The sequence below is a fragment of the Ambystoma mexicanum genome, chromosome 1p (genome assembly GCF_040938575.1).
Source record: "Ambystoma mexicanum isolate Mex_15411 chromosome 1p, UKY_AmexF1_1, whole genome shotgun sequence".
NCBI lineage: Eukaryota > Metazoa > Chordata > Amphibia > Caudata > Ambystomatidae > Ambystoma > Ambystoma mexicanum.
The window spans coordinates 147,372,079-147,393,262 of record NC_090921.1 but is presented as its reverse complement, the minus strand read 5'-3'; the positions used below and the strand labels follow the sequence as shown (position 1 = coordinate 147,393,262).

Genomic DNA, 21,184 nt, shown 5'->3' with positions numbered 1-21,184 from the left:
ACTCCTACACTCAGTGGAGCCCATAGCAAAAGTCCTGTAGATGGCAGAAGAAGCCAAACAGAGCGGCGCTCCTCTAGACCCGCTGGTGTTGTCGGGATGGACCCAGAGAGCCGTTTGCTTAAGGAAAAGGATTTTTGTTTGGTAATACCTTTGTAAAGGACATGTCCAGATTTCTCTGCACTTTCAGGCATCATTAAAGAAGGTTTTCACCTCCAGGGTTTTTGGCAGAGCTGGCAGATGCAGGCGCCGCTCAGCCAGCTGTGGTAAAATACCCTATGGCTGGAGCCGCTACCGGACGCAGGAGGATAGGAGACGGAACCCCTTCTTTCCCTCGAAATGGAGGCACAGGGGTAGACGCTGGAGAGGTGCCAGCAGACCTCAAGTCGCCAACACAGGTGAGAATAATGCCACACACAACCAATGCAAAAGCGAGCGACCCAGTTCCTGCAATAGGTGGCAGAATGGCGGCGCATTTAGAGACTTGGCAAGGCATTACAGCAGAACGATGGGAGTTTTTCAAGAGAAGCCGCCAAACTCATGTTTAATGTTAGAAGAAGAGCATGGGTTCATGGACGGAGAAGTCTCAGAGCTTCTAAGCAAAAGAACGATAAGCCTGTTGCTCAGGGCACACCTGTTTTTTAAGCAACCTGTTTCTAGTGAAGAGGAAGCAGAAAGTCAGGCTGGTGATCAACCTCAGAAGCCTAAACTCCTTCTTTGTTTAGATAGACTAGCCCATATAGAGTTTACAGGATCCCTAACTGGCAGTGCCCATACTCAATTCACAGCAGCAATTCCTTCAATTCCTGTGTCGAAGCCAGCAGTGGGAGTTTACATGTCTCCCGTTTGGTCTAGCCTCAGCGCCTTGTTGTTTCACCAAGCTACTTAAACCGGTAGTGACAAGGCTGCGCGGACAGGGGGTGAGGCTAGTCATGTATCTCTATGACGTATGCCTCATGGCGCAAGATTTAAGTAATCTTCCGGAGCAAGTGTTCTGTCCTCCTGGAAAGATTGATATTTCTCGTAAACTGGGAGAAGTCCGAGACCAGACCAGTGCAGAGAATGGAGTTTCTGGCGTTTGTAATAGACTCAGAGCAAGGAACGCTTAGCCTACCTAGAAGGTCAATGACATAAATAAGCAGATCAAGTTGGCCCTGGCCAAGGACCTGATATCCCAAAGGGAGCTGGCAAGGATAGTGGGATGTTTGGGCCTCCTCTTTCCAAGCGATCTTCCCATGATCACTGGATTACTGTGCCCTCCAATTCCTGAAATTTCTACATCTCAGGCGAGGTGCGGTTTACAAACAAACAGTGCCGATGTCAACGAAACGAGGACAGAGTTTTCAGGATGGCTAAGGCACATGGAAGCATGGAATCGGAGAGCCATCTTTGGGTCTTCCCTGAATCTGGTGATAGAGTCAGATGCCAGTCGCAGGGGCTGGGGAGCTTGCTGCAGAAGACACTCGACTGTAGGACATTGGCCCCTGGAGGAAACCAGCTCCACATCAACTGCCTGGAGTTCATAGTGGGCTCCTTTGCGATCAAGTGTCCTACCCAGAACAGGGTACAATTCTGCATTCTTCTGAAGATGGACAACGGCTCTGCCTTGCATCAGCTAGCTGGGGGGGACGAAGTCCAAGTTGTTAGTGGAGCTGGCCAAGGGCTTCTGCCTGGTGAAGGGCCTGAGTGTCACTGTTGAATATCTTCCCGGGCCATCAACGAGGTAGGGGACTGGAATTCCAGACATCTTACAGACTCCAGAGACTGGAAGTTGAACAGCTTGGTCTTCCTTGAGCTGATGCAGCTGAAACGTCCTTTCGAGACAGACCTTCTTGCATATAGACTGAACCGTCAGCTGGAGTGAGTTTTCAGCTGGAGGCTGTATCCGGAAGCAGCAGCCACAGACGCTTTCCTGCAACAATGGGGATTTTGCAAGAGGTATGTATTTCCCCCCCTTCTCAGTGATCGCGAGGAGGCTGGCGTATGCAAGACGCCAGCATGCGGGGATGATTCTGGTTCATGCCAGCTTGGAAAAGTCAGGCTTGGTTCCCGGATCTGCTGGAAACATCTTGTGACACCCCAGTTCTACTTCCAGACAGAATGGACATCCTGTTGGAACCTCTGGTCCTTCAAGGTATGCTGAATCTAGCTTTTGTGAATTCAGAAGTGTCTAGAGAAAGCCAGGACTTTTGGGGGTTGCTGAACACTTACCAGGGAGTCCTGGGCCCCTAAAATAGCCAAATCCTACATGACGGCTTAGAGTAGATGGCACAGTTGGTGTCTGGCTAGGAAAGTGCATTCCGCTACTGCAAATTTAATCCATGTAGTGAATTTCCTAGTGGGCTTGGCCGTGCAAGGCAAAGCTTACATAACGTTGAATGCGTTCAGATCAGCCATTACAGTGGGCCATGATCAGGCCCGGAGTGTGCCAATCGGTGAGCACATCCTTGTAGTTAGGCTGCTCAAGGGTTTGAGAGCTATCCGGCCACCGACACCGAAACCTTTGGGTCTGTGGGAAGTGAATGAACTACTCTGGCTTTTCCTAAGGTGGCCGGACAACGACGAGCTGACTAGGAAAGCTCTGTCGGCTAAGTTAGCAACCCCATATTACTAGCCTGCAAAAGGATGTCAGACGTGGCGCGCTGGAGGTAGGCAGCAAGTCTTATCCTCCGGAAGGGGTTACGTTCCACATTAAGAGAAGAACTAAAAAGTTCATTAAGACAGGTACCTTCCCGGCTTCCTGGATCAGCCTAAAATCTATCCAGTCAGGAGCCTGAAAGCGCATGAAGGGAAAAACATCTCGGACCCACGAGAGAAAGTCAAGTGTTTATTGCATTTCGGAAACCTTTTAAAGCGGTGTCCATCGTCATTTTAGCAAGGTGGGTGAAGGCATAGATACATCTTGCTTCGAGGCGCATTCTGCACAAAGAGCTATGGCTTCCAAAGCTTTTGCCAGCAGAGCGCACTTGCAAGGCATTCTCAAGGCCGCAGACTGGTTGACCAAGTCTACTTTTAAGACTTTTGATTTCAAACTGATCGACCAAGTAGTCTCATTGGTGTTAAGTAAGCTTTGAAGAAGCATAATACGAGGGTGGTAAGTAAGCGTTGAAGAAGCATAATACGAGTCTCCGCTCTTGACATAGAATCCAGATTTTCCATACTATGGTTCAGTAAAGTCATAGTTCTATTAAAGAAATGGAGGTGAAGTATTATCCGACCAGTGCAATTGCTCAGATTTAAGCAGACAGTGCACAATGAGGCAAGAGTGGAAGAGTGCAGCAACAAGTGTGTGAAACGCAGCCAGGGAGCACCGCAGCACGTCAGTGTTGACGATTGCCCACCCAGAGAAGTAACATGAGCATGGTTTATGGCCTATCCTTCCAGGTGCGGATGCTTAGCCAGTGGGTTCCTGACAGTCCCCATGGAGGAGGGTGGATGGAGAAGGATGGCCTCTACGGGTGCCCAGAAGATCGTTTAGTCGTTATAAGTACAGCTTATTTTGTTCTATTCAAGAAGCTGCAAAAAGACAGCAAAAGAAAAAAAAGTATGAACGAAGACTTGTGATGTGATAGGACTGTAGCGTCGTGATTGGTGGACTGTGTCACATGACATGCCTTAGAGCATTAGAGTTCAAACTGCAAAGATTACATTTTTCTAGTAGGTTGTAGTTCCTTAAGAGTTGAAGTGATTGTTAATGTTTGTGTAGTAAAGAGAAAGCATAATACTTTGCTTCCATGCCTTAAATAGAATCATGACTTTGCTGAACGATAGTTTGAAAAATCTGGATTATAATGTAAACCAGACCATGTTTTAAAGAGGCAGAAACCTAGAATGATAATCAAAATAAAATGCAGTAAATGCCAAGGGACGAAGTTGAGCATAGTTTTCCACTAGGAAACAATAAATATATTTTAAAAGGATGTTTTGGGATTTACCAATAGTCAAAAATTGAGTCTTTAGGGAGAGGGGCCCAGATAGCCTCATTACAAGTTTGTCAGTGGGCAATTGTTTTGGAGGAACGCCTTTGCCATCACTTTTATCTCTTAAGTAACGTAGAAGAGTAAACCTCCAGCATAAACGTCCAGGGGTAGCTGGAGGTTTCTACTCTAGTTCATCTTCAACTCTGCAATAAATTCTCCAAAATCCCCAAGGAAGGTTCGCACGGTTTTACGGCAACTTATACCTGCCACAATCCGCCAGACTCTGGGTGCTTCTAATGGCTAGGGATTTGACTGGTGTGGCTAGGGATATGTGGGGTTGGTGGTGGTGAATTCATTGATCCAGGGGGTAAGGTTGGGTTGGGTAAGTTAAGGTTGGGTTTGTGTCTGGGGAAAATGAGGAGTAAATCTGTTTTGATGGGGTGAATCTTAGGAAGTGGCTGGCCATTCAGATGGTGGTTTTGTAGATACAGTTCCTGGGGGTTTTGAGGTCTGGGGGGTAGGAGAATTGTAATTATATTTGTGTGCTGGTGAAAGTGGATGCTGTGGGTACTAAGAGTCTGTCTAAGGGATTCAACATACAGATTGAAAAGGACAGGAGATATGGGAGATCCTAAGAGGTGAGCTGTTACAGTCTCCATACTGTGGCGGGGCAGAAACCTGATTGGAAAGAGTTGAGGAGGTTGTTTGTGGTGATTTGCTGTTGGAGTTGGCTTGTGACAAAGCTTTCCATGATTCTGGTTAGATATGATATGATAGGTTATTTATAACACGCTTAATACCCAGAGGTTTCTAAGCGCATACCAGGGGATCGAACCTGTGTTGCTCTGTATTGTCTTGCTTCCGAGGCGAGCATGTTGCCGCTGAGCTATCCTCCCGAGTAGGGCAGAATTGTGATGGGATGGTAGTTTTAAGAGAGTGTGGGGTCACGGGATGGTCTTTTGAGGGGGTTTTGTTTTGACTTGATTGCAGAGGGGTTTCTGCCATTTGATCCCCAGGATTTGATGATGTTGATGTAGTGTAGAGTCAGTTGGTGGTGCCTGAGCTGGGCATGCTTTGTCTATGTAGTTTGCTGGTTTTATTTTGCCTTTGAGGGTGATGGGGTATCTTGGTCGATGGGATGGAACGGAATGTCTCCAATGTATTGGAGTATTTGGCATTGCGGGTGAAGAGGGACTGTGGAGGGGAGGGCTTGTATGATATTAGGTATTTTGGAATTGAAATAGTCCATGGGGGAGTTACATACTAAGGTGGCTGGTGGTTTGGGGATAAGACTCAAGATGTTAAAATGTTTCTACGCACGATTGTGGGACATATTAAAACTCTTGGAGGTTACACCTGTTTTAGTGCTGTGTGTGATCATCTTGTATTTGGAGCAGCAGTCTTTGAGGGGTGTCCTAGTGGAAGGGTATGGGTTCATTTGCCAGGCTCTTTCTAGACATCTGGTTTTCCTGTTTGATGGTGAGGAGGGAAATGTTGAGCCATAGCTTACAATGGTGGTTGCAGTGTCTCTGTGTTGTGAGGAAGGCTATTTTGTGAGTTTCTCACCAGTGTGCATGACGCTCACCTACTGAAGGGGAGTGCATTAGAGATCGAGGTGTGCTGATCACGTCAGGAACATTCTGTTTCCAGGGATCTATTTGGTTTAGTGCCTGGGAGATTGAGGTGTTGTAGTTGTTGGGGAGTAAGGAGAGGTCTGTGTGTGTTGAGACAGGGGATGGCATGAGTGATGTGAGAGCTGTGTTTGCGATGCATTTGTTTTCCCTGGCTAGCAGCTGGGGGGACGTTGGGTGGGAGAGTGAGTATGTAGGGGGTGGAGCAGTATTCTAACCATGATACCCAGATTCCCTTTAGCAGAGAAACTGACATTTCCTATGAAATCTGAAAGTCAAGAGTGTTACCAGCTATGTGTGTGGGGTACCTGATGTGTTGGGTGAGGTCGTAGTGGGAGAGTGGAGCAAAAAGGGTTTCTGTCTTGATGGGAGTTACCTGGGTTGAAATCATCAAAGTAGATGTTGGTGCAGGGGAAGCTGTGGCTGTTGGTAGTGAAGTCAGACCATCGAGTGTGGAAGCTGGAATTTATTTATAGTATTCATTTATAAAAATCACAGGGAAACCAACCAATGTTTGGCACAGAATTTACCATAAATACCAGAGCGGAGGACATGACAATGGGGTGAGAGAATGTGACTTGAAGACCAGGTGTTGCAGGAGAGGTGGCAACATAACCCAGGGACGAGGATGGGACAGAATGAGCTAGGAACGGGATGGCAGCGGAAGTGCTGAACTAAGGATGGAGGGGTGATGAATTGTGTTTTAGGGAGTGGTTGGGGTGTGGGCGATGAGGTTTAACAGCAGAGAGGGGGCTTCAAAGGATGTGTAAGTTGTGTTGTGGGATTGTTGGGTATGAGTGAGTGAGTCTTTTTATAAGATGGAAATGCCACTACCTGTTTTGTGTGGTCAGTCTCTGTGGTGGATGTCGTAGTGTAGGGGAAAGCATGCCACGGATGATAGGAGTGTGGGGAGGGGGTTAAAGCCATGTGTCTGTGAGCAAGAGCATGTCTGTGGTGTGTGTTGAGGAAGTTGTTGATTGCCCTTGTGTGTGGTGGGACATAGTGGCAGTTGAGGAGAATGTATGTTTATGTTAATAATTGTCTGAGTGGAGCCGTGTGCTGGAGTCCGATCTGTGTGTTGTTTGTTTTGGTGTGCTGTGTATGTGCCATGATTGTGGTACTCAGTGGCACAAAAGGCCTAACATGGGGTACAGAAAGATAGAGAGACATATTTTGACTCCTACCCATAGCTCTGTCCGCTCTTTGCTCAGGATGCCCGGCCGATTGGGCGCCATGAAGGAAAAGTATCTTAAATTCCTAATTTAAACGAATGGGTTCCATGTTAGGATTTCTGTAACGTTTGCTGATGTTTTGGTTGCCCAGCTTCACACAGAACGGGAGAAGGCGCCTTTGAAGAACAAACTTCCACCACCTTTGAGAGAATCGCTTCGTATATTGCTTTTGAAGCCTGTTAAATCTGCCACGAAAAGCAGCTAATGCCAGCCAATATCTCTCATAAACACAGGTGCGAAGATCGTTTTGGAGGACCAGGACGGCTTTGTCTTAGGCAGAAATACTTTATTGAATTTGCAAAGGCTTCTTCTGGCACTGGGTTGGGCAAACGGCTTCTTCTGGCATTGGGTTGGGCAAACGGCTTCTTCTGGCATTGGGTTGGGCAAACGGCTTCTTCTGGCACTGGGTTGGGCAAACGGCTTCTTCTGGCACTGGGTTGGGCAAACGTTGAAACGGAGACCAGTAGATACAGAGTAGGGTTCCGATTCTGTTGATCATGAATTGATGAATTTTCCGCTCCAGAGATTTGGTTTTGGTTTCGGAAATGGTGGAAGCTGTTGAATAATACTCGGTGGCTTGAGTCAGAACCTACGTTTGTATATCTAACCCCTTTACGATCAGTAGGGGAACTAGTCAGAGTTGTCTGATACGGCCCAATTATTGGTCCTGATGGCTGCCGGACTTCAGCATGCGTTGTAGTTATACGCGGACGATATGATACCGTTTACAAGGGGCTGATTGCTCACAAGGATTGAAATGATTGAGGATTATGGGTTCATATCAGGCCAGACGTCAATTCTTTATCCGCTGCAGGGTTAGTGTACTGCGGGGCTGAACACGTTGCCATTACGGGTGACTGGCCAACAAGTATTTGGGGGAGCTTGTTCATATTGATTTTTATAGGGTTTATTGCACAAATGTAGTAGAGGCTTTATTGACTAAATTCCCTAAGGCAGTCTGGCTCCCATTGTTTTGAATAGAAGGACAATGGTGTTAAGTTAAATGATCTTTTTAAAAAAAATTTTTTAAAAAAAGATTGCTTTAGAAAGACTGCCCTATGACAGTACAGAGCGGTCTTTTTAAATCAAACTGTCATGCCCCTGCCGCACACGAGTGCTCGCATGGGCTGACTGGCACGTCGGGACCAGGAAGCGCAGTCGCGGGAGAAGAGGTAAGTGTTTGTGTGTGTGCGTTTGTGTGTGTGTGTTTGCGCGTGTCTATAGTGCGACTGACTTGTGCTTGGAAGGGGGTGTGGTAATGGGGGTTCAGGGGCGCGGTAATGGGGGTTCAGGGGCGCAGTAAGAATAGTGGTCAGTGGTCAGGCATGGGGGGGCGCAGTAAGTCATATTTCAGCATATTAAAGCCGACACAAAAACGGCTGAAAAAAATCGTTCTTTTTTGTGTTCAGTCTTTAAAATGCGGAAATACGAAATAGAACCGGAAATATCACTGGCCACATTGTTCTTCTTCTTAGGCTATCACATTTCTTTCAGGTAATTCCCACAATCGTACCCAGGTCATTCTTCAAGGAACTTGATGGATTGTGGCTCCACCTGTGTTTTGGAAGGGACGGCCTTCCCACATTGAGCTTAAGACACAAAAGCTTCAGTGTGAAGGTTTGGGCCCCCCTGACCTCGTCAATTATTATTGTGCACCTCAACTCCAACGTGCAGGTTTGTGGTGGGATGTTGGCCATCTCGATTTGCCCCTGAAGGTTATTCATCACCCAGTGCACCCAAACACTTTGCTTAATATAATATGGACAACTAATAGAGCCATCTCCAGTAAGGACCCCATATGACGTTTGGGCTACTCTGGCTCTGTGCATGGAGAAGGACTCCATAGTCGCTTTAGATATTCCTTTTTGAGGTTCCGTATCTGCATTTGGGAGACTATCATGGCAAAGTAGGGCATAAGCAAGAGTGGGGTTGGGTCCTTAATATATGGGGGGTGGCAAAGTGTTGTCTTTTCAGGGCTTTTGTGTTGGAAAGGTAGCTCACAGAGGTCAATTTGTGACTTATGCCACAACTTTGGCTGCCGTGCCCAAGACCCGTTCAGGCTTCTATGAAAGAGGTCCTGATGAAGGCTAGGTTCCAACTAAGACATTGGGCCTCATTACGCGGTAGGAGGTAGCCATGGCGCTATTAGCGCCATGGCTACCCCCTTACCGCATTCCGGGTCTGGGTTCCCGAAATAGGGACTTACCGGGTCATTCCAACCTTGGAGGACCCGGTAAGTCCCCATTCTGGGAACCATTCCCCATTCCCATTAGAGCCCCCATAGGGCTCAATGGGAATGGGGATGGAGCTAATAACGGTACTGCAATTTTCGGTACCGTTATTAGCTCTGAAGTCCCTTAACGGGTCCCTTCCATAACGCCTGGTAAAACCAGGCGTTAAGGAAGGGACCCGCTAAGGGACCTCGAAATAGGGTGGTAAGGGATTACCGGCACTGGTACCCTTACCGGTGCCGGTAATCCCTTACCACCTACCGCGTAATGAGGCCCATTTTAATGTTTGGCTCAGTGCAAGAGTGTACGCCTGCCAGAGGTGGGCATTGCCCCAGGTACCCTCCTCCTAGCACTGATTTCTTGCGCATGGTTTGGGAATCTGCCGCTGATATGGAGTAATATAAGGACCTTTTTGGTGGGCCATTGAACTACCACTTGAGGTGTGTTTATTGGGTCTAATACCTACACCTAAAATGGACCATTTCACTGCTAAATTCTTAGCCTTGGCTCTCATAATATCAAAACAACTTGTAGTGCAACATGAAGCGGCATTCAGGCGCTCCTCATTTTAATGTACGGGTGAAAGAATTATTTAAGCGGACTACAGCTGGTAAGGACATTGGCAGAGCCGATGCCTGCTGAACGATGACGACGACCCCTTTTGTGTTGTTTAGGATGCAATCTTTCTTTCTGCCCATTGCCCATCCGATTGAATGCCACCATGGTGAGCTACTTGCATAGGTGCCCCTGAGTTCATGAATTCTTTGTTGATATGAGAGACATTTGAGAATGTAAAGTTCTTCTGTTTATGCTTTACGGTATCGGCTGTATGTGGTTCCATGTAATAATGTCCCCGCAAAAATGTCTCCAGACAAAAAAGTCGCTGACATGAACATGCGAAGGCCACCCCTGCAAACCCCAAATTATTATTTTATTTTTACAAGGTGAGCAGGGGACATCCCCGCAGCCCATCCTCATACATAATGTCACCATATATAATGTCGCCAATGGCTTTTCACAGTGACATCGCAAGACTTTGAGCAATAAACGGGCGCGCGGGTCGTGAAGTTGGTATCCCCCCCGAGTAGTTCCTCAAAGCTTTTTCAAGATTAGACTAACGTGCGTAGTATTGTATGGTACTGAAGGGCGTTTGGGGGTCATCAATTCTTATGGGGGGGGGAGGGAGTTGGTGTTATATTGTCTATGGCTGTCCTTTTTCCTCATGTGTGCTTAAGGGTTGGCTATGAATCAGCACAGATGCATAGAAAAGGAAAAGAAAAGCAACATATATTCTGATGCTGAAAATCCTTTGCAAAGACGGTGGAACTTGCAGGAGAAACTATATGGATTCTTTGTTTTGCTTTTGATTGTATTACCCAGGTGAACCCTGGCATTAAATCTTCACCCCTCTGTTCTCTGTTCTCTGTTGGCTGGAACAGATGTTTCCCTGGGCCAGCACCAGGGTCAGAAGTCATGAGTGGGATCTAAACTGATTTAAGAAAATGTTCCTCCTACATCCCCCGGATCCCCGACTCAGCCTCAAACCCAAGGACCACATTATGCTCTCTCAAGGGAGGTGCCATTATGTCACTGCCGCCCCGATTGTCGGTCATGCACTAGGATCGCCTAGCTGCAAACCAGTAAACCATCCCGGTTAAAGATCTCTATGCCTCACATGAACCAAGGCACTTAGCTGAGGGCACAGTGCCCGCTGTCCTCACTAGAGGTGGGCAGAATGAATAAGTGGGTTCTCCAATTTATAAGACATACAGTGCAGACCAAATATGGAGCTGGTACTGAAACCCAATTGTACAGCATTGCATGAAACCCAACTGTTGATGCCACCCTTTATTGGGTGATATTGTATTGCAGCAGATGTAAGTTTGAAATGTTATGATTGTGGGCATTTAGGGCCCGTTGCTCTGATGTGGGCTGATTTTGATTTTCTTTGCAGGTTCACCCAGCTCAGACTGTACATTGAACCCTGTCCCTGGGGCCGCACCTTCAATGCCAGCAGGCAGCAGCATGGCATCGCCCGTGAGCGTGCCATTTGAGCCCGCTTACACAAGTAGCATCTCCGGAGCCATGGATGGACCCTTGGATGCCAGTCCCTCAGAATCATACACATCCTCTTTGAACGCAGGTGTGTTTCCTGTTTTCTGATGCCAGACTCTGCGATTCCCCTTCATCATTAAATTTGATTCACCGGAGCCATCGTAGAGCATCATTGTTGAAAACGTGAAATAGTTCCAGTTGTTGGATAGCCAAGGGAGAACAATTGGGGCAGCTCCGAATTTTGGGGCGATGTTGCATAACAATGTATTTGACAAATTTCCAGACAGACCTGTTATGGGGCGACGAGTCAAACCCTTAAAGATCACTCATTAGAATGGACTATCCTGGTCCTATTCAATGACCTTGTCTAGGAGGGTCCAGAAGGGTAGGCAAATAGTTGGGAATATTCAGCATCCATAGTATTGAGAGACCCAAAAATACCGAAATTAATTCAGAAATAAACTTCTGATTGACCAATTGGAAAATACAAAAGCACAATTCTTAGCCTACATTCTAATTGACACTTTTTTAAAATTTGATATATGATATGATATGATAGGCTATTTATAATGCGCTTAATACCCTGAGGTTTCTAAGCACGGACCTGGGGATCGAGCCTGTGTTACTCCGTGTCGTCTTGCTTCCAAGACAATCACGGATGACTACGGGTTTGACAATTGGCCATTGGGTATGATGGAATTCATTGGGACGCTGTGTAGTGTGTACAGTTAATATCCATTCCGACCTACATGTAATGAAAGTGTCCTGTTCTCCCCTTGCTTATCTCTGTATTCAGGAATGTGCTTCTCGTACACACTCCACCTGGTCCTGGAACGAATGTCATGGAATGAAGCGCGCAACTATTGCATGTCGGCACACACCGACCTCGCCGGCATCCCTGAAGCTGAGGTCCAGTGGACAGTCTCCAAACTGCTGCTTTACTCGGACGCCGCCCCGGGGGTCTGGATTGGACTCCACAAGAACCGCCTCTGGGGAAATTGGTACTGGGTCAACGGAGACGTGTTCAACTTCAGCTTCTGGGGGAAGAATAAACCAAGCAACCCCCTTTCTGAACACTGTGGAATGGTGTCCAGAACTCCTGGAAGGAACTTCACCTGGGAAGATGAATGCTGTGGAGTCAAGCTGCCCTCCATCTGCCTAGAAGGTGAGGGGATCAGTAGGGCGTTGACCAGGCTGCCACCAAGCCTCTTGCTGACAATAGAAACACACTAACTGGGAGCCTAGGGGTCCTCCTGACGCCTAAAGCTCAGCAGTGGCTACCCACCCCGCCAATTTGGTAATATGCGTCATAGCCTAAAAGACACCAAAATACGCCTGATACCACTGCTGCATGCACGCTTGCCAGCGATGCAGTGATTGAATTAGCTCCAATATTAAAAATAGAAACCACTCTCCAGGTGACTTTGCACAGTGTCTAATCCAATAATGATTCTTTGATCATAATCATTAGAATGATGAACAACATTTTAGAGTCCTGAGAAACCCCAATAGGCATACAAGGGGCAGGAAATCATAAAAACTAGAGGAAAGATGACTCTCCAAATGTTTCGGGTCAGAGATTTTTAGAGAGTCCATTTTCTGATCTGCTTTTTGAATCTGGATGCTTAGCATTCTCAGCTGTGAACAATGAAAATATCATCAGGTTTTTATAATAACATTTCATGCAGGATTCCTCCCGCTTCAATAGCTGTCGTTTTTCCAATAATTTAATGCTAATCAATTTATGAACATGTGAAGGATGGAGGGAATTAGTCAGGCCTGAGGCGGGATTCGAACCTGTGAAGTGGACGCCGGGCCTCATGTCTGAGGTGAATCAGCAGCTCTGGTTTCTGCTTCAGAAGATGAGTAGACAGTCAGGTGTGTGTTGCAATGATTAAAACAACAGAGCAATGGAGGCGCCCTTAGCAGGTTCCTTCCCATGTTAAACATTTGACACCGCGAGGGCACCGTTTATTCGGAATGTATAGCTTTGGTACATTTTTGGGTACTGAAAGTCGCATGTTTCAATGTCTAAAATGTGGAACTAATGCCACTTTTTCCAAATTCCAAAATACTTACATGCTTACAATTTTGGGAATAAATGAATCTCTTGGCATTGGCTAACAGAAGGAAAGGCAGTTTAGTTTAGTTTACTTTATTTATTTGTAAAGCACACCTAACCCTGAGGTATCTGGGTGCTTGAGCTTAAGTACAGTTGTTACAGATATAAAGTACAGGTTGGCAGGGGTGTTGCTAGGTCTGCAAAAGATCAGGGGCTAAACTAATGTCGGGACTGGCAGGATTCAGGGCTAGCTATAGCCCTTTGGTTGTAGTCCCTGAGCTTCTATCCGGGTCTACAACCAAAAGACCCGGGGCTATAGCCCCCCTCAGCCCCTCCCTAGCAACGCCTCTGCAGGTTGGTTTAGCCAAAAAGACCAAAAGCTGCCAACACGTGTTACATATCGGTCAGCTGGAGGGCATACATATCAGTCAGTAGGAGGGCATACATAGGGAAGTATGTACGTAGAACCAGAGGACATAAATACAGTTACAGTTGTTACATACATAGATCGACGGAAAACAGGCAAAAAAATTCAGGGACTCCAGAATTAGAGAATTAGGGACAGATTGAACTGTATTAGTTGTGCTGTTCATAGAGCCATGATTTTACTTTGGATCAAAAGGCCCAGAAAGAGGGTTAAGCTCTGATGGCAGTGGGTAGGGAGTTCCGTAGCTTAGCGGCTAAGACTGGGAAGCTGGACCCACCTGTGGTTTTCAGGTTGAACTTCGGAATGTTGAGGCAGTGAGCGTAAAGGGCTCTGGTGGGTCTCGAGGATTGGGTCCTGGAGAACTTGTCGGTCAGATAGTCCGGCGCTGACTCTTAGAAAGGCATTTGTGTGTGATTACTAGCATGCGTAGGGAGATTCTGTCTCGCACTGGGAGCCAGTGTGTATCATGTTTTATGGCAGAGATGTGGGTGGACCGTGGGATGTTTAAGGCTGACCTGAGAGCATTATTCTGTAGGATTTGTAGTTTATTCAGATTTTATTAGGAAGAGCCTATGAGCAGAGTGTTGCAATAGTCCAACTTTGATAGGATCAATGCTCTGGCGGGCGTGAGACAACTATTAGTGGATAGGTAAGGTTTGCAAGAATTGATAAGTTTATTGGTGTAAGCTGTGGCCGAAGCTGTAGAATTTACTTGTCTTTTGAGTGAGAGCATGGAATCCAGATAAACGCCAAGTGTTTTGACTTCACTAGCGACTTGAATGATGTTCCCATCAATGTTGAAGGCTTTGTACTGAATGTCTAGTTTGTTTAGTCGTACCTGGGAGCCTACAATAAGAAGCTCTGTTTTATCGTCGTTTAAGCAAAGGCTGTGCTGGTATATTTTGTTTAGCATTTTGGAGTCTTGGTCATAGGAGCCAGTGAGAGTGATCAGGACTTGGGTGTCATCTGCATAATTAGTGTAGGTGACGCCCAAGCTGTCAAGGTGGTTGAAGAGGAGCTTCGTAAATATAATGTAGCGAGTTGACGACACACAAGAGCCCTGGGGGACTCCACCGGTGATAGGTACTGGGTCGGCAGATGCTGTGGGTGCAAAGACCCCGGTTGTTCTGTTTGAGAGGAAGGAATGAATTCAGCTGGCGGCGTTCTGAGAGAGCGACGCGGCAGAGGTCAGATGTTTGGTTAGGATCTGGTGATCCACGAGATCAAAGGCCGCTGAGAGGTCCAACAGGAGGAGGAGGGAGAGGTTTCCTTTGTCTTTGGCTTCGTCCATTTGGATTTTTAGATCGAGGAGGGCTGTTTCAGTGCCATGCCTTGGTCTGAAACCGGATTGGCGCAGGCCTAAGAGGTTGTTGTCCTCCAAATGTTTCTATATTTGGAGATAAGCCAATCTATCTAGAATTTTGAGGAGGAATGGGACTGTAGTGATGGGTCTGTAATTTGGTGGAATTTTTGGATCTAAGTTTGGTTTTTTTAAGGAGGGGCATGACCCAAGCCTCTTTAAGATTGTTAGGGACTGAGCAACTTTCAAAGGAGGAAATGATTAGGGATGTAATGAACGGCGCCAATTCTTTGGCTCCTTCCTTGACGATTGGGGCTGGACAGATGTCTCCCTGACATTTTGATGGTTTTAGGCCTGCGATAATGTTTTCTACTCCTTCCGTGGTGACTGGGGAGAAGTAGAAAAGATCACATGGAAAGGTTTGTCGGTCAGGATTTTTACTTGGGATGGTGGTCAATGATGGGCTTCTTTATTTGTGTCTATTTTGGTTTGTAGCAAGGCTATTTTGTCTGATAAGGCCTTTTGGATGTTAGCACACCAGGTGGAGACTTTAGTGCAGACTTCAATGGGTTAAGTGGGTGATTCTAGTTTCCTCAATATAGTGAACTGCTCTTTAGTTCCTGATTTAGCGTTTTGAATTCTAGCATTATAAGTCTCTTTTTTGGTGTTGAGAATGGCTGCTTTGTAATTGATTGCGGCCGTAGGGAATTTCTCCTTGTTAGGCACAGAGGGTGTTTTGCTCCAGGTGGCGTTGGTAGTTCTTTTGATATTGCGAAGAGCTTTTAGGTTAGAGGTAAACCATTTATTTAGGTGTGCCTTTCCGTGATTGTGCACAAAATTGCCCAAACCGAGGTTTATGGCACTTAGCATCTGGTGGCATTCAGTCAACAAATGTCTGGCCGTCTCTGGCTGATTCCCTTCCTTGCATAAACGGCAAAGTCGCAGTTCAGGAGCGATCCTGTCTCTTCTCCCGGTGATCATTAATGTAGGTAGTTGTTCAAACCTTAAAAGTAAGATCTGAGTCTCACATCAGGGCACAGATTGAGGTAGCTCTGATGTTTTTTAAAGTTGTATAGTCTGTACTGGACAAACTGATAGCTTTTCAGCTTCCGGAGATGAGCATAGTTCTCAAGCCAGTCCCAAAGATCTGTATGTTTACCCAGGGCCCTCTGTACTTCCTCTGTAATACTACCCACCCGGGTTTGCCACCCAATGGGCGTCAGCAATTTGGACATTTGCTCCTTCACGGGACACGGGGGATAAACCTTAGAGATCTCTTGATGGACAGCCTTTAGCAGCCCGTTATTTGTTTCACCACTCATTCTCAGATAGAGTAGGGCTCGCTTTTTTAAGACTAGAGCTTTCAACGAGGTCAACCCCAATTCTAATCTTATTATTGCCATAGGAATTCCTGGTGGTAGACCCAGGATAGAGCGCCAAAATGTTCCTTCTATCACCTGTAACCATTTCAAGTCAGTATTAAGGAGAGCTTCCAGACCATAGATGATCATAGGGGACAATACTTGAACATAAAGTTGACGTGTGCCCCAGAAAGTGAAACCTTCCTGATTTACTGTGAATCTATGGAACAGGGCAGTTAATTGTGCCGCTCTTGAGATGCGTGACTGTTTGCATGTTCCATAGTCACCGACGGTCTCAAATTCGACCCCTAAATAACGATAATGAGGAGTGTAGGCGATGTTATCGAGGCCCACTCTAAGATGGACACGAGAGGTATTCTTTTTGGTGAATCTCATGGCCTTAGTTTTTTCCAAGTTAATTTTAAGGCCGTTTCTCTCGGCATATTCCCACAGGGCAAGGGCCGACCTACACAGCCCACTGATGCTGTGGTCAAGTATTACTAGGTCGTCTGCGTAGGCAAGAACAGGACAGATGGAATCTCCTATTTTCAGTGGGCAGTTGGTTGCAGCCGTAATGGCCACGGGGATGTCATGTACGTATAGATTATATATTAAAGGAGCCGTGACACAGCCTTGTTTGACCCCCCTATTTTGGAGCACGCTTCTGGTGGTATGACCTTCCTGGTCCAATTTTAATTTTACAGAATTATTCTGATGGAGCAATCTGAGATGGTAAATCAGGCCCTCAGGGCAGCCCATTGATTTTAACTTCTGCCAAAGACAATCTCTGGGAATAGAATCGAATGCTGCAGAGAAGTCTATATAGAGGGCATATAATGGGGGCTGCCCCCCTGATCTTGCTTGTGTCCTTAGGAGGTCCATAACCATGATGTTATGCGCCGTGGAATAGCCCTGCCTAAATCCACTCTGGAATTTGCAAAGTATATCAGATTGCTCTACCCAGAGCTGTAGCTCCTTTAGTAAGAGTGAAGCAAATATCTTCCCGTGGCATCTAACATTGAAAGGTGTCTATAATTACTGGGGTCCGCTCGGTTGCCCTTTTTAAAGACCGGTATAAGAACCGCCGTTTGCCAGGACCGAGGTATTCTTCCCTCTTTTAAGATCTTTTTGAACATGGTAATTAGTAATGATGCCTAAAATTCAGGATGAGACTTCATCACAATGTTTGCTAGTCCATTGGGGCCTGGGGCACGTGAGGATTTTAATTCCGTAATTATATTTATCACCATTTCATAAAATGGATTAATAGGAGGAGTTAACGGCATATTGATCAATGAACAAGATTCCTCCGTAGCTTCCTTGGCATTTCGATTTTCAAGGAATGCTATCCATGTTTCCGCCTTGATAGGATTAACTAATGGGCCTTGTACAGTGCTCCGCGCTTCACCCAGTAAAGACCATATATTACGGTTTTTACCTGAACAGATCGTATTTAATAGCCTTTGCCAAGACAAGATTTTATCGGATTTCCTTTTGGCCTTGATAATTGCTCTGTATCTACTTTTGATAATCCTTACCCTAATATAATACTGGTCTGGATCACATGCTTGTCTCTTAGCAAGCCGAAGTTCTGCTCTACACTCTCTCTTGGCATCTCTGATCATTCTATCAAAAGGAGGCTTTTTTTCCACCTGCTGGTCATGGCCTCTATACGACAAACTGCATGAGTCTCAACAAAGGAATAGATCCAATTTTCGATGAATCGACATCTCCCCAAAATTCGGAAGAAGTAGTAAGTTGTCACTCGTCAAAGCTGCCATGGTGTGGGCCGCATTTTTATCCGACCAACTGATCCGTGAGCCAGCTTTGTTTAGCTTAATGTTACCCATGTTAATGGCAGGGGGGTCTATTACCCTGGTTTTCAATTTGCATATAAGTGTGGCATGGCCACTCCACTTGTTAGGGATCACTTGTATGTCATCCACCGTCTCATACAATCTTGGGCAGACAAAGATGTAATCTAAAGTGCTGCAGGAGATTCCATTAGTCCAAGTATGATTCTAAACAATGGAAGAGCTGTGGCCCCTGCATCCCACCCCTGAAAAACTGAAAAATATATTACGATTTGCTCCTCATAAAACAACCTCTGTATTCACCCCCCCCCCTCTGCAGTATATCACCTTGTGCCTATTCAAGTATCATTGTAATTGTAATTTTTCCTGCTCTTCCAGCATCATTCCATCTGCTATACAAGTGTCATTGTAATTGTAATTTTGCTTGCTCTTCCAGCATTATCACATCTACTATACAAGTGTCATTGTAATTGTAATTTTGCTTGCTTTTCCAGCATTATCCCATCTACTACACAAGTATCATTGTAATTGTAATTTTTCCTGCTCTTCCAGCATCGTTCCATCTGCTATACAAGTATCATTGTAATTGTAATTTTTCCTGCTCTTCCAGCATCATTCCATCTGCTATACAAGTGTCATTGTAATTGTAATTTTGCTTGCTCTTCCAGCATTATCACATCTACTATACAAGTGTCATTGTAATTGTAATTTTGCTTGCTTTTCCAGCATTATCCCATCTACTACACAAGTATCATTGTAATTGTAATTTTTCCTGCTCTTCCAGCATCGTTCCATCTGCTATACAAGTATCATTGTAATTGTAATTTTTCCTGCTCTTCCAGCATCATTCCATCTGCTATACAAGTGTCATTGTAATTGTAATTGTGCTTGCTCTTCCAGCATTATCCCATCTACTATACAAGTGTCATTGTAATTGTAATTTTGCTTGCTTTCCCAGCATTATCCCATCTACTACACAAGTATCATTGTAATTGTAATTTTTCCTGCTCTTCCAGCATCATTCCATCTGCTATAGGTTGCAGTGTGCACAAGAGGCGCACGTGACAATACTTTACACAAGCAGCCACTTGGTCAAGAACTAGTGAGTGGCAATCTACAAGTGTGCAGCAGGGGCAGGCAAGAAAGTAACATAAGGGCACAGTTTGGTTGCGTTTATGGGCATTAAACAATATGGGGGTAGGTGGCTATACAGCGGAAGAAGCCGTGGGAGGTGCAGTGAAGTTCAAATGTGTCTCTATTGAAGGCCGTGCAGAGGACGAGTTATCTGAGCACGCTTATCGTGGGCAGGCATCATAGCGAAGGAAAAAATAGCAGCGGATGCAGCAAATTGTGGTATTATGGCAGACAGATAGATGAGTGCACAATAGGTTTCTGCAGGTCGAGTGAACACATACATAGTCGATGTGCGCTTACCATTGCTAAGTAAATGGAGGCAGTTTAGTGCAGAGTAAGTCCACTTGAGGGAGATCTGCAAAGTTCTGACGCAGTAATGCTGCAGGGTGCCGTGATCAGGCGGGTGGAGGTGGTGGGACAGGGGGACGTGGCCCGATGCCCTTAGGCCCAGACAGGCACAGACAGGGATGACCTTGTGCTTGGGGCCTTAGGCAAGGGGTTGGCTTATGCCTTCCGGCTTCCCTCCTGACTTATGGGCACACTCGTAACTGGTTGCCTAGCAACCTACAATAAACAAAATGTGGCGGCCATTTTGAGCGCCGAAAGGGGATGGGCAGGGGAGACCATGGACCAGCAGCTCCAGTTGGTTGATGGAGGCAGGGCAGGGGGACCCAGATTTAGGCCAGGTGAGCCTTGTAGCAGAGAAGACGCAGTAGGCTGTGCTCAGCTGATTTCTCCAACACACGAGGACAGTAGTTAGGTAGGCCATCGAGTGCGAGAGGACAACACAAAGCAGAGCAGAATCTAGGCCCAAAGTATACAAGAAGCCCCTCGGACAGGTGATTGAGGGAAGAAAGTTCATCAGAGAGGAGACCCAGCACCTGGAGGTCGCACTTTAAACAAAGTGCAAGCTGTGTGGGTCTTTGGCTTCCTGGCCCCTAGTTTAGGACGCTTAACTGAAGCATTCAATGAACTTGGCGCCACAAAGTGACTTGATTTGGAGTTGGTATTCTATATAATATTAAAGCCATTCAGGGAGTAGAGTGCATTGGTATCTCCTGTTGAAGGCGAGCAGTTGCTTATTTTATCCCTTCACACCTTTGCCCCTTGCACATTTGCCTCGCGGAAACCCCTCGTTCAGAGGTCTGCAGCCTTTGGTTCTGCAGATGTTTTGGACTACCGCTGCCATCAGCCCCTGCCAGCATAGCCAATAATGAGTGAGCATGGCGGTCATAGTACAGAACCTCTGGAGAGCTACAGATGGCAAGCACCTGTCCTAGTTGCTTAGATGTCATTTCAGATGGATTGACACCCAGAGTTGCAGAGTTACAGAGAAGAACTAGAAAGCCTCTGTGAAACATATGTCACAAGAAGGGATGTGTCGGGGAGACTTGTGGGCTAACTGGCCAGGATACCAACTCTAATATTTTCTTTTTATTTTGCAGAAAATTGAGAGTCTCAATGAAAGGTATAACAGGATGTGATGAAGAAGAAAATAAAAATGGAAAAGCAAAAAGCGAGATATAAAAATGGCCGCGTGCAAGGAAGACATTGACGAAGAAGAAGACATTGCACGGAATCCACTGATACGGATTCTCAGATGAAACCGGAGACTGAATTGACGCAAAATTTAAGCTTTCCCGCTTACAGCGGAAACATCAGGGATTTTGTGATTCCAATATAAGGTTGAAACGTGGGTCGCACCCTCCACATGTAGCCCTTGTTATTACAGTTATTTTCATTTGTCCGGTAGTTTTGTCCTTTTAGTCTGCATGATCAGCATTTGTAGTCTGTATTTGGCTATTATTTTAAACATTGAAGTTTTAAATATTTTGCCCCACTCTACGCAGCATTTAGCGTTTGGCTTTTTCGGGGTGCGCATTAGTGGTGATTCTGCGGGCAGGGAGAGGCTAGTGTAGGAAGGAGCCTGAAAGGAGAAATGTGGGGGCGCTGAGAACGGAGATCAAGGAAGATAAATGATCGTCATCTGCCACCACACACACTATGTCCACGCCGCTGA

At 46.1% G+C, this 21,184-nt stretch overlaps 1 protein-coding gene across 1 annotated transcript in view; it reads left to right on the top strand.

The window, feature by feature from the left end:
- LOC138480445 (C-type mannose receptor 2-like) overlaps window positions 1-20,911 on the top strand; it is a 102,770-nt gene extending 81,859 nt beyond the window's left edge. Inside the window, exons 4-6 of the mRNA XM_069612299.1 lie at window positions 10,966-11,154; window positions 11,863-12,231; window positions 20,610-20,911. Coding sequence (XP_069468400.1) covers window positions 10,966-11,154; window positions 11,863-12,231; window positions 20,610-20,617 — 566 coding nt within the window. The 3' untranslated portion in view covers window positions 20,618-20,911. The remainder of the gene's footprint in view (window positions 1-10,965; window positions 11,155-11,862; window positions 12,232-20,609) is intronic.
- The last annotated feature ends 273 nt before the right edge of the window (window positions 20,912-21,184 follow it).